Source organism: Myotis lucifugus, unplaced genomic scaffold (genome assembly GCF_000147115.1).
Source record: "Myotis lucifugus unplaced genomic scaffold, Myoluc2.0 scaffold_1751, whole genome shotgun sequence".
Lineage (NCBI taxonomy): Eukaryota > Metazoa > Chordata > Mammalia > Chiroptera > Vespertilionidae > Myotis > Myotis lucifugus.
The window spans coordinates 27393-40577 of record NW_005872799.1 but is presented as its reverse complement, the minus strand read 5'-3'; the positions used below and the strand labels follow the sequence as shown (position 1 = coordinate 40577).

General features: G+C 51.2%; 2 protein-coding genes across 3 annotated transcripts in view; one reads left to right on the top strand and one right to left on the bottom strand.

The window, feature by feature from the left end:
* Positions 1-250: 250 nt before the first annotated feature.
* On the bottom strand, positions 251-3560 carry LOC102435724 (cystatin-B-like). The gene is made up of 3 exons (XM_006108096.3): positions 3379-3560; positions 1428-1529; positions 251-624 (listed from the first exon to the last, which is right to left on the bottom strand). The coding sequence occupies exons 1-3, from the start codon at positions 3457-3459 to the stop codon at positions 496-498; spliced, it is 312 nt and encodes a 103-aa protein (XP_006108158.1). The 5' UTR covers positions 3460-3560; the 3' UTR covers positions 251-495.
* A 3985-nt stretch (positions 3561-7545) lies between these two features.
* LOC106695588 (ribosomal RNA processing protein 1 homolog A-like) overlaps positions 7546-13185 on the top strand; it is a 14980-nt gene continuing 9340 nt past the window's right edge. The window contains exons 1-4 of one of the 2 annotated variants that reach the window (XM_014450121.2): positions 7546-7678; positions 8575-8657; positions 10347-10404; positions 11703-11844. In XM_014450121.2, the coding sequence (XP_014305607.1) occupies positions 7546-7678; positions 8575-8657; positions 10347-10404; positions 11703-11767 (339 nt within the window). In that variant the 3' untranslated portion in view covers positions 11768-11844. Of the gene's footprint in view, positions 7679-8574; positions 8658-10346; positions 10405-11702; positions 11845-13185 lie in introns of those variants that run through there. The other variant, XR_002827571.1, reaches the window with a different exon arrangement.

Here is a 13185-nt window from a genome sequence, read left to right as displayed (position 1 = left end):
TTTACTTACGGGGGCAACCGAGGCCTGGAGACAGGATGCAGAGTCCAGGCAGCAGAGTGCAGAGCTGTTGTTGGAGCGACTCCTAGGGTCCCGGGTCGACCACCCACTGGCTGGGACCTGGGGCCACCCCGCTGGGCTCTCCTCCTCAGGTGGAGGGTCTCAGGTCCGGTGGGTGGCCATGAAAGACCTTTGTAAACACGTCTGTTGGTGGTTATGGTTTCAGATGAAGAAAAACCCACAGCAAAGGAGGAAATGTGCAAAAACTTAAAAATGTATTTATTTAGGGATCATCTAAGCCCTCTTGGAAAGCAATTTAGTTAAGATCATTGGTTGGGAGGAAAATACGCTGTTAAAGTCAGAAGCAGAGACACCAGATTGGTGCAGAGCAGCCCCTCCAGCGAAAGTGGCACAGCATAGAGACGGCGTTCATTTCTGACCCCGACACGCAAACACGTGACAGAACCACGTGGTGAAGGTTCAGTTCAAAATCCAGAACTAGAAATAGGCCAGCTCATCCTGCTTGGTCTTGTTGGTCTGATAATTGCTCAAGGCCAAAGCCTTGTTTTCATGAGGGAGACTTTCAAACACTCGAAGGTGCACGAAGTCATCATCTGCAACTTGAACCTGCAAAGAGAGTCGAGTGAGGGGGGCAGGTGCTGCCTCTGACCCCACGTCCCTGTGCCTGGGGGACTGTGTGAAAAGGCCCTGAGAGCCTGGAGGCCGAGTCCCTTCAGGGCAGCGATTCTCAACCTCTGGGTGGCGACCCCTTTGGTGGTCAAACGACCCTTTCACAGGTGTTGCCCTAAGACCATCCTGCATATCATATATTTACATTATGATTCATAACAGTAGCAACATTACAGTTATGAAGTACCAACGAAAATAATTTTATGGTTGGATCACAACATGAGGAACTGTACTTAAAGGGCCAGAAGGTTGAGAACCACTGCTTCAGGGCATCAGCCACTAGGGTGGTGACATTCCCATCTTCCTCTTTCGGGCTTATCAGATGCCCATCACCCCAGCCAGCACCCCTGGCACGCTACATCCTATCCTCAGAGCCCTTAGTTGCCCGAAAGGCTCAGTCCTCTCCTCCATGGAGGCCTGCAGGAGTGCATGCACTCATTTTATTTTATTATTTTAAAAACATTTTTATTGATTTTTTAGAGAGAAAGAAAGAGGGAGAGATACTCGACTGATTGCCTCCTTCATGTACCCCAACTGTAGCCAGGGATCCAAACTGCAACCCAGGTACCCGCCCTTGACCAGAAATCAAACATGAGGCCCTTTGGTGTGTAAGCTGATGCTCTATCTATTGAGCCACACCAGCCAAGGCTACAGGAACCCTCTTCCCACCCCTGTCCTAGCCCCAGTAAGTCCCCCATCTCCCCACATCTGCATGAGCACCCCTGTAGTGGACACTCCACCTTGATGAAGTAGTTAGTCCCCGCGACCACCTGGCTCATGTACTCCGTGGCCTTGAAAGTGGGGTACTTCTTGTTTTCCTTCTCCTCCAGCTGGGACTTCACCTAGGGGGCAGGAGAGAGGGGAACTCAGTGTCTTCCTTCCTGCAAGAGTGACTGACACGGGAGCTGCGGCCTCATGTCAAATGTTACAAACTGACCCCTTAACGCCACCCTTTACAGATTATTCCTTGCAATGCAGGACCAAGCCTGTCAAACCTGTGGCCGGCATCAGGCATGTGGCCTGCCTGCACCTTCAGGGAGGAGCCCTAACCAGGGATAAAAATGGAGGTGAATGGAGTCAGCAGCTAAGGACAGGAGGGAGGGTCAGGAAGGGAGAAGGCAGGCCCCTCCTGCCGCTCCTCTGCCCTCTGCATGCGGCGGGCAGGATTCTCACTGCAGGCCTACCTGTGTCTCAGTGCTTACCTGTCATGCAAGGTGCCATGTTTGGTCCGCAGGGATCTGACCCTGCAGAAGGTGGACAAGCCTGTGGGGATGAGTGACACACACAAACGCACACGGGCGTCTGGGAAGGAATGGCCTCCCTCTTGGCCTGTTTCAGGAGTGGAGGCAGGAAAGCAGGAATGGTGAGAAGACCCAAATGCAGGCAATGGGACTGGGCATGTGGCAGCCTCCAGGCACTGCCCGTGGTGACAGGTCACTGATAGTACTGTGGACCGGTGGAAAGACGGGCTGAACTAGAGCCAAGGGGAGCAGGAAAGGCCTGGGGATGGGGAGGAAGTTGCCAGTTACCACCCTCAAGGGGCCAGGAGACTGCAGAGGGCCAGGGAAGGCCAAGGTCGGGACTGGTGGGCACTACTTGAGGAGGCTGAGCCAGAATTTGGGACTTTGACATCCTTCTAACCTCTGTCCTCCACACCTGCAGCCCAGAGAGCTGGGGGAGGAGTCAGTACCTGAGGCAGCGAGAGGATGTCCCTGCTCTGTCCTCTAAGAGCCACAGGCAAAGCCCCGCCCTTAAGAACTGCCTCCCAGCGGCCATGGTGACCACCCCCTTACTTGTCACTTTCAAGTGACCAGCACCACATCAGGGAGCCCAAGGCAGCAACTCCTCTCTCCTGCGCGAGCTGATGGGCATTCACAGTTCACGCAGCAAGTGAGGAATTCCTTAGGCCTGGGACCCGGGAACCTCAGGAGAGGCTGGGCTCCGGAGCCGCATGGGAGAGGAACCTCACCCAACTGGCTCACCACGCCGTCCCTACAGACTCCTCATTTTCAAAGTCTCATGGGACGGACTCACCGTCCTTTACTGTGGTCAGATGGTCTAAAGTTTAGACCATCTCATTAGTCAACAGAGCCAAATATCAACAGTACAACGATTGAAATTTCTTTTGAGAGCCAAATTTTTTAAACATAAAATATATAGGTAGGTACATTGTTATCAACTTAATTAGGGTACTCCTAAGGCTTAGGAAGAGCCACACTCAAGGGGCCATAGAGCTGAATGTGGTTAGGGAAGCAGCAGGTTTGTTGGACTTTGTGTCTTCTCAGAACCTGAGCCTTCCTGTGGCTCCACCATCCCACCTTCCCCATAACCTTCGGTGAAGGCCCCCCAGTGATGCCCACTTTACAGACGAGGAAACTGAGGCACAGGAGTCAAGCGCTGCCCAGGGTCTGAACCAGGCTCTGCCTCTGCATCCCAGCCTGGTGTCTGTTTTTGTTTTACTTGCACAAGGAGCACTGGAATAAGGCAGGGCAGAAGTTAGGACCCCTGCAGACCCTTCCCCAGCTTCACTGACCGGAACCGCCCCAGGACAAGCATACCAGGCCCTTCCCTCTAGAAGCCGAGGCCCAGGGTCCCTGTCCCAGCGTCAATACCCTCCGCGTCCCGGCGGGCGCTGCCCCTCTGCGGACAGGGCGGGACCGGACCCGGGCTCAGGGGGACCTGGCCGCCTACCTTGTCGGCGATGGCCTGGATCTCGGCTGTGGCACGCTTAACTTCGGAGGGCCCACCAAGTGTCGGCACGGGAGCGCTCATGGCGGAGCAGCGGGCACGGAGCAGCAGGCACAGACGGGAAGAGCAGCGGCCACAGAGCAATGGCCGGCCTGCGAGTGAGAATAGCAGCGAAGGCAGAGCGAGGGTTATAACTGAGAGCACCGCCCTCTGTCGTAAGTCCAGGGCTCAGGTGCGCAGGGAGGGCGGTACGGTGGGAGGGGCGGGACACTAACACCGGTTCGGGGTGGGGTGGGGTGGGGTGGGGTGGGAGAAACAAGTAGGGTAGGGCTGGGGGAGCTGGGCGAGTGACGGGCGTCTTGCACAACCTGGTACTTGCCGAGGGCGCCGCCTGGGAACCACTGGCATGAGCTGCAGTGCTTGTTCCCTGTTTGGTGTTGGTCTTACTGGCCGCGGAGACACGCGGGGGAGGTATCCAGCTCTGAGCGCCTCCAAAATGTGCCACTTTCGCTTGTTGATTATGTTGAGCAGAGGGCGATCAAGACCCAGCCATGGGGTGGGGAGAACTTCCACCTCTCCCTTCATGGCATTCAGGGAAGGCCCTGGCCGGGGTGGCTCAGTCCTTTGCAGCTTTCTCCTGTGCACCAAAGGGTCGTGGGTTCAACTGCGGGTTCCATATCCCCCTGGGGCCCTAAACTGGAGACAACTGATCAATGTTTCTCTCTCACGTTGTTTCTCTCTTGCTCTCCCTCTCCCCTCCTCTCTCTAAAATAAAGGGGGGAACAAAAATAAAATGATTATATTAAATCATTTGGGTAGGGAGCCTGGTCCAGAAAGAGAGCAAAGATCAGAGAGAACTTTTTTTAATCTGAGACTCAGCTGCATGGCAGGGCAGACAGCTGGTTACCAAACATCTGCTCTTCCCTCTTCCTGTGATTTGTCCTCCTCCCTGTGAAGCTGCAAACCCACACCCCGGGCCTGAGCTCTGGAAGCTATGACCTTCCCTGCCACACCCCCTGCAGGGCAGGTTCCAGGTGGGAGAGACCCAGAGGTGAGTGGGAGCTGGGCCTGAGAGTCCCCAAGAGCAGTGGGTAGAGACGTCTGTGCCCACTGGGCTCCAGAAGTAGCTGGGAACAGAGACTGCCAGGGCACCTTGGAGTCCAGGACCAGGCCTGCCTGGCCTCACTCCCCAGTGCATTGGACTGCTTTGCACTTCTCATCTGCAAGACCTGGTCCAGCACCCACCTTGCATCAGCCACTCTGGATGTCACCAGTGTGTGATCCAGGGACAAAGAGAAGGGCTGACGTGTGTGAGCAGAGGAGGCACAAAGGAGTCCAGTGATGTGATGCCTCCCAGGGCCTCATGTTGGGGTGGGAGTGGCATTCCAGCTACACCCCTCCCCCACTCCAGGGCTGCACCTCAGGGGATTCTGGGCCTCTCCCACCACAGGGTGCTGACTGCAGGAGCAGGCCCAGCCTTGCCTTCTGTAGGGCTCCGTGCAGAACCCCAATGGGAGTGGCCCATGAGCAGGTAAGCGGGAGAGGCCAGCTTTTCCGGTACTTGCCAGGGAAGAGCCTGGTTTGTAATTCAAGGAAGGGTGGGAGGACAGGTGTGGAAGGGAAGGAGAGACCCCTACAATTCAGTCATAATTCAATGACTGAATGAGTGAAAAAGGGGCTACATAGCAGACCTGACAGGCTCTGGGCGCTGCTTGGTGAGCCTGAAAGTAACCACAAAGGTGATTCCTTCATAAATACGTAGTTGGGCAGGTCATGCAGGTAATCACATCCTAGGCCTATAGCAGGGGTAGGCAACCCCAGGCACGTGTGCCAAACATGGCATGCCAATAACTTTTGCTGGCACGAGAAACCCTCTGTTATAATCTTCCATTAACAATTTTTTCTTTAATCGACTTTTTTAAAAAATATATATTTTATTGATTTTTTACAGAGAGGAAGGGAGAGAGATAGAGAGTTAGAAACATCGATGAGAGAGAAACATCAGTCAGCTGCCTCCTGCACACTCCCCACTGGTGATGTGCCCACAACCAAGGTACATGCCCTTGACCGGAATTGAACCTGGGACCCTTCAGTCCGCAGGCTGATGCTCTATCCACCGAGCCAAACCGTCTAGGGCCGACTTTTTTATTTTTCAGATAAATTCAGTGTAGGTGCATCTTAGATAAATAAATAATTTTACATAACAAGTTATCTTAAAGACCATAGACATGGATAGACGAGAGAGGGGAAGAGTAATTTCTATGCCTCTGCCTTAACTCTCCCTCTCTCCCTAGATCCGACCAGTGTTTTGGTTTCATCCACATATGCTTGTGAATCTTTGTTCTCAGTGATGAATTTTGTTAAGTCTCATAATAGGAGTAGCCTGATGGATGAAAGTAGTAGCTCATGCATTCCTCTGAATGTCATGAAATATAAACCTGATGTAAAATCTCTGTCATCAGTGATGCAGCAGCAAAGGTCCCACTGATAATATCAAAGGGAGTCATAAAGTTTTCTGTCGGACTATCAGTGTACATGCATACATTAAAAAATAAATGGCCCTGAATGGTTTGGCTCAGTGATAGAGCGTCGGCCTGCAGACTGAAGGGTCCGAGGTTCAATTCTGGTCAAGGGCACTAAAAAAAAAGAAAATAAATAAATAAAATATAAATGTATTTTTCATCATCATATACTGTGTTTGTGTCACTTGAATGAATTTTATTATTTCCTCAAGGTTCTTCACATACATACACCTTAAGAGATACCAAGGAGGTGTAACATGTTCTCAAAAAATTAGGGTTGGCACGCAGGAGAATTTTGAGTCAGAGATTTTGCCGGTTTTGGCACGCACTCACAAAAAGGTTGCCCACCCCTGGCTTATAGCTTCCTTAGTGAAAGGCCAATCTTTACCGTATACAGCCCTGCCCATTGTTCTTATGCATCTAGGATAAGATACCTTTGACAAGTCAGGGTGAATTTCTTTTCCAAACCCCTTGGAGGCATAGCCACATTGGCACCAGTTATGCTGATGCCCACATACCATCTCTACTTACTGTAAATGTTAACTATCCTGTAGTCACTAATGTAAAGGAAGTGGGTGCTTCTCCATTTTGCTTCCTGGTAGTCGACCTCTTACACGTGTTGTCGCAGCTCCTTGCTGGGGAGGTAAGTGTGGCCTGCAAGCCTCCTCCCTGTGTCTCATGGACTCCCTCTGTATGACCTTTTCCTGTGCTGATTTGCTTTGTGTCCCTTTGCCATAATAGATCATAGCCCTCCATCTTCGTAGCCCAGTAGATCAACAGGCTTGGGGTTCCTGACATGTGGCCCTTTACAGAAAAAATCTGCTGAGTCCATTCTGCATGAACATAAACACTACATTGTCACACCTAAGAAAATAAACAATTATTTTGCACTATAATCCAACATCCAGTCCATATGCAAGCTTTCCCAATTGACCCCCAAATGACATAGAGCTTTTTCTTTGCACCAGGATCCAATCAAGATTTGTATATGCAAATATGTAAAGGAGTATATCCCCTCCTTTATATAGGCGTTCATTCCCTCCTTCATCCATGACTTTAACTCTGTGATGATATCAGGACGGTTGTCTTGCGAACTGTCCCAGACTAGGGTCGTGACTGTCTTCTTGTGCACCCTGCTCAGCCTTCCTGTGTCCTGGCAGCTGGGGTGCAGCCCTGAAGGCTGGATGAGGGTCAGGTTTGACTGCCCACAGGTGCGGCTGCTGCGTGGGAGAGCCCCCCCCCCCCCAAGTGGCCGGCCATTTGGGGCAGAGACTGATAGCTTGGACCACCTTTCTTTAGCCCTTGTGCCATTTTCTGATGACTTTCGCCCTGAATCAAAGATTCACTGGGGGCTGCACAGGGTTTTCTCCAATCCTTCCATTTCCTTCTATCTGTGCTCGCTGGCTTTCTTTGTTAAAAAACCTCTGTCATCAACCAGGTTAAACTACCGCCCCACTGAAAGGGGGGCACAGGTTCAGTGATCTTTTAATTACAGCTGTTTAGAGCTGTCATTGCGGTGTCCGGCCACTACGGGGCGATGACGTGAGGCCGGGGAGAGGTCCTCCCAGGCGCCAGTAGTCAGACAGCGCGTCGAGGCGAAGCGCAGCGGCGCTGTCCTTGGTACCTGGGTCTCTCAGTGTTGATCGCCATGTTTCCGCGGGTGCAACTGCCCCCTGAGATCCAGCTGGTGCAGCGCCTGGCGGGGAACGAGCAGGTGACCCGGGACCGGGCGGTGAGGAAGCTCCGGAAATACATCGTGGCCAGGACTCAGCGGGCTGCATGTTGGCGCGTGGCCTGTGGGGCCGCCTCGGGGACTGGGCCTGCCGGGTGGGGGCGCTGTGCGGCCCGGCGGGACTGGGGGCTGCGGAGGCGGGGCGGACCCGGCTCTGTGGCCTCCGACCCACGTGGTCTGGCGCACCTACGGGGGTATTTCCACTGCCCCTCCCCGCGGCATTTGTCACTTGTCAGTAATGCGCCTTGTGTAATTGTTGGGTTGTCATTTGAGTTTCACTGTAGCGTGCGCTCCGCGAGAGCAGAGAACATACTTGTTAACTGGTCTGTGTAACCGCGGTTCTCAAAGTGCGGCACCCCCTCGGGAAAGGCAACATAGCGGGGACCTTTGTTGGAAAGGCAGTTTCTTGTTCTCATCCCAGCCTTGATGGATCAGAAACTGGCCTTAGGGTCCGTGATCCCTGTGTTAGGAAGCCCCCAAGTGATTCTAACACTGGCGCTCAGGTCTGAGAACCACTGCTCACTGAACACAGTGCCAGACACAGGAACTCAGTCAATATTTTGAGTGATTTTATTTGTCTTCATCCCGTGCTAGCCCGATGACTTAACCTTTTCTTTTGAAATTTGAAGTGTAATGCAGAAAAGTGCACAAACCCCAAGTGTGACGCTGGATGAATTATCACCCTAAGATAGCCAGCCACCATCCAACTCAGGAGGTAGTGACTCACTCAGTTTTGAATCTCCAAAAACGTACAGTGCCTGATGCTTGGAGATTCTCAGTTTTTATTGAAAGGATGAAATGGCAGTTGCCTGGGGGAGTCCCTGCAGGCCCAGGTCCAGTGGGTTCCAAGTTAGGAGGATGTCTGAGAGGAGAGGGAAGGTCCCTTGGTCCCTGGTACTAAAAGGCTGGGGTCCACTTAGTCTGAATGTTGCTGTTTTGGTGCAGGTGGTTTCACTCATGACGAGCTGCTGAAGGTGTGGAAAGGACTGTTTTATTGCATGTGGATGCAGGACAAGCCACTCCTCCAGGTGAGCATACGGGAAGGCAGAAGGAGCTGGAGCAGCAGTCTCAGTGGGAGGACAGATGGGCATGTGGTTGACTCTGGGCGAAGTTTACAGCTTTTTTATTTTTTTCTTTGGCCTTTATTTATTTATTTATTTATTTATTTATTTATTTACTAGAGGCCTGGTGCACAAATTTGTGCATGGGTGCGGTCCCTCAGCCTGGGGGGGGGGGGGCAATTGGGCTGTCTGACAGGTGGAGGGACTGTGGGAAGTTGGCTGTGGCAGCACATTGACCAACCCCCTGGTGGTCAGTGCGCGTCATAGCTACCGGCCAGTGGTCCACTCATAACTGTCACTTGGGCTTATATATAGAGAGATTTATTAATGGCAGGAAGGTGAGGACCTTTATTAGAGAGGGTCTTATTTTTGTTGAGTTGAGCACCATAGCCACACAGGTGCTCATCAGTGCAAGTCAGCGCCCGGGTGAAGCCTGGGTTGTCTGTCGAGTTTGTGAGAGATCACAAACAGCCCTGAACGATGGAAACCAAGGGAGGGGTCTAAGTCCTCTGAGACACAAATTTCTCCTGAAGCCTTTTCAACTTGTCTTTCCTTAAAAAGAAAATTATTTTTAGAGCAGTTTTAATTTACAGAAAAACTGAGAGGAAGGTACAGAAGTTTCCCGTTATCTCCTGCCCCCCCCCCCCCACATGCACAGCTGCCTTTGTTACCAACATCGCCCACTAGATGGTACATTTGTTATAATCGATGAACTAACACTTGACACATCATCGTTATCCTCAGTCCATAATTCACCTGAGGGTTCACCCCTGGGGTATGGTCTGTGGTTTGGACAAATGTATAATGACATGTATTCATCACGATGGTGTCTTACAGAGTAGTTTCATTGCCCTAAAATGGTAGCCTTTGTAAAACAGTGTTTATTAGAATATGAACTGCTTACTCTTCTTCAAGATCCCCTGGGTGGGGGGCAGTATTGAAAGTGCAGAATCCTGCACTGTATTCCATTCCTCTAAACTAGAGTCTCAGGGAAGGCTCTGGAATTATCCATTTAGCAAATGCACCGAGTGCTGCTTGGCCAGTGACACAGGCAGACAGTGAGTAAGACCCCCAACAGGGGTGTGGTTGGCTCCCTCTTTTTATTATTATTTTAAAAATATTTTTATGGATTTTAGAGAGGAAGAGAGATAGAGACATTAATGATCAGAGAGAATCATTGATGAGCTGCCTCCTGCACACCCCCTCCTGGGGGTCAAGCCGGCAACCCAGGCTTGTGCCCTTTATCAGAATCAAACCTGGGACCCTTCAGTCCGCATGCCAAAGCTCTATTCACTAAGCCAAACCTACTAGGGCTGGTTGGCTCCCTCTTTCTGCTGTTCAGGTGGCTGCATGTCCTGAGGCACCCTGCTCTGGCCTGCCTTCTCTTATTCTTGCCTTTGATGACCAACCTCTGTTGCTCAGGGCTCAGCCGGATCATGAGGGCAGTGACTGCCCTGTTGCAAGGTTCTGCTGGCCCCAGCTGTAGAGGGAAGCCCTTCGCATCAGGGATGTAGCTTGCAGACCTCACGCACACTGGGCTGAAGCAGCCAGTGAAGCCTGTCTCATGACGGGTGGACCGCTGAGTGTGTTGCTTGTTGTTGTGAGGCCGCATTTCTTCAGGGGCTGAAGGAGATTATTTTACTGTTTCCTGCACAGGTGGAACTAGGAAGGACCATCTCCCAGCTCGTCCATGCTTTTCAAACCACAGAGGCACGTGAGTATCCTTACCCCTTGGGAAGGCCAGGACCACCGAGTCAGTAGCTTCCACACACAGTCGCCTGGGCTCTAAGATCTAGAGCAAGAGAGAAGTCCCCATGGTAGCTGGTGTCTGCTGGTGCTTATGTGTGAAACCCTTCAACTCGTATTAACTCTTTTACCTAAAATACACTCTGCTCAAAAGTCTAAAGGGCTAATACCCTACATTTTATTTATTTATTTATTTATTTATTTACTTATTCATTTATTTATTTATTTATTTTAAACTAGAAGCCCATTGCAGGAAGATTCCTGCAAGAATAGGGCTTGGCTCACTTCTCTGCCATTCCTACCCCACAAGTCTCTGCCGCTCCTACACCGCCAGTCTCTACCATTCCTACCCTGCCCCCCTCTGCTAGTCCTACCGGCCCATCTCTGCAGCTCCACCCCTGCATGTCTCTGCTGCTCTTACCCCGCCTTTCTCTCCGCTTCTCTCCTGCCTATCGCTGCTACCTCGGCTCCATTGCTTGGCTTCCTTCTATGGTGTCTTCAGTCTTCGCTCCCAAGGGGTATATGCAAATTAGCCACATCTTTGTTGGTGGTTAATTTGCATATCACTCTGATTAGCCAATGGTGGGCATAGCGACGATGCAGTCAATTTGCATCTTTGTCTATTATTAGATAGGATATATTTTTATTGATTTCAGAGAGGAATGAAGAGGGAAAGAGAGAGAGAGAAAGATCAATGATGAGAGAGAATCACTGATCAGCTGCCTCCTGCACACCCCCTATTGGGGATGAAGCCCGCAACCTGAGCATATGCCCTTGACTGAAATTGAACCCAGGACCCTTCAGTCCACAGGCTGACTCTCTATCCACTGAGCCAAACCTGCTAGGGCAATACCCTACATTTTAAAATTAAAGTGGCAAGCTGGTGTGGTATTACTAAGCTGCTGGACTGACTCGCATCTGATCGTTGTGAAGTTCGTCAGTGAGCCTTTTCTCTTCTGACCACGATCAGCAGTTCTCGACACTGCCGCTTGCTTACCCATGGGGTCACTTGGGAGTCTTTAGAGTCTTGATGTCCAGACCCTGCTGTCCTTAAGTGGAGCTCTGAGGGCAGGGCCTAGGCACCAGCTTTGTGCCACCCTCTGCTGCATCACTAAGGGTGGCCAGGGCCGGGGAGCATCACTGGCATAGGCACTAGGACCATTGCTAGTGGTTTAGTTCAGACTTAAATAGGCAAAGGATCAAAATTTGCTGGGGGGTTGGGGGGCGTGCACAGAAATCACAGAAACTCCTTTCTCAACTTGGCAGAGTCTAACTGTATTGGAGTCATTAGTGGAGGAGAATATCTACCTTCTGTACTTTTTACCTTCTAAGAACCTGCAGAAGAGTCTGCTCAGCAAAAGGCAAAGTATAGAGTGTTCACCTAGTGACACTGGAATGAGTCAGTGAAGGCAGGCCCGTCCATTGCTGAACCGTCTGATCAGCTCTTTGCTGTTGGGGAAGCCTGTAACGGGAAATAAGAGATGCCCTTTGTGTCCTGATGTTAGGGTGTGGGCAGGGCTGGTTTCTCCTGAGGCCTCTTTCTTTAGCATGAAGATGCTGTCTTCTCCCTGTGTCCTCACGTGATTGCCCCTCTGTGTCTGTGTCCTGATCGCATCTTATAAGGACAGCAGTCTGATTGGATGAAGTCCCACACAGTGACCTTATTGTATCTTAACTACCTCTTTAAAGACCATACAGTGGGGCCTTGACTTACGAGTGTCCCAACTAACGAGCTTTTTGAGATACCAGCTGTCTCTCGGCTGATTTTTTGCTTTGAGTTGACACAGTAATTTGAGTTAATGAGCTCCTTAATGAGCTCAGTCTCAGAATGAATTAAACTCGTAAGTCAAGGCCCCACTGTATCTATAATAATAATCTATAATAATAAACGCATAATATGCTCATTAGAACAGATGTCTGGATGAAGCTGGGACTGCCAGGGAAGCCCAGGTCCTGGGTGCCAGAGGAAAGCTGGTGTCAGCAGCCAGGGGAAGGAAGGCTTACTCTTATACGAATTTTCATACATTGGGCCTCTAGTCCTATACTAATAAAAGACTAACATGCAAATTGACTGTGCTTTTGCTATGCCTTAAGTAACACCCACCAGCCAATCAGAGCAACTATATGCAAATAAACCCAACCAAGATGGCGGCCGGAAGCCATGGAACTGGAGGGAGCAGGAGGCTTGCTTTCCCCACTGATGGAGGAAGCCAAGTTTTTCCGCCTGTCGCGGCCTGGCTCTGAGCTCCACTGTAAGCGACAAAGTTTCAATTATAGAAGGTAAACAAACCCCAGATACCTGCTTTCAGCCAGCCGTGGCCACAGAGCTGGAGGAGCAGGAGTGGGTTGCTCTGGCGATGGAGGAAGCCAAGCTTTCCACAGGCCTCCGCTAAAGGCAACAGAGTTTCAATTATAGAAGGTAAATAAATCCCAGAATAAAAAAAGGCAAAAAGAAAAAAAGGAGAGGCTGGGAGCTTACGTCGCCAGGGTGCTTGGCCAGCGTAAAAATGGCCCTCAGCCCTTCACCCAGATTGGTCAGGCATCCCAGTGGGGACCCCCACCCTGAAGGGGGTGTGGGCAGCCTGAAAACAGCCATCAGCCCCTCACCAAGGCTGGCCAAACCTCCATGGGGTGAGGGTCCCCACTGGAGTGGACATCCTCCAAGGGGTCCCACACTGCAAGAGGCATAGGCCGGACAGAGGGGCCCTTGAGTGCACAAATTTTTGTGCACTCGGCCTCTAGTAACATT

Bases quoted from the DNA above. Each gene is read 5' to 3' on its own strand.
- LOC102435724 (XM_006108096.3), bottom strand. From the start codon at position 3,459: ATGAGCGCTCCCGTGCCGACACTTGGTGGGCCCTCCGAAGTTAAGCGT. The intron at 1,530-3,378 runs GTAGGCGGCCAG...CCTGCCCCCTAG, and splicing joins TCCAGGCCATCGCCGACAAG to GTGAAGTCCCAGCTGGAGGA. The intron at 625-1,427 runs GTGGAGTGTCCA...CTCTCTTTGCAG, and splicing joins GGACTAACTACTTCATCAAG to GTTCAAGTTGCAGATGATGA.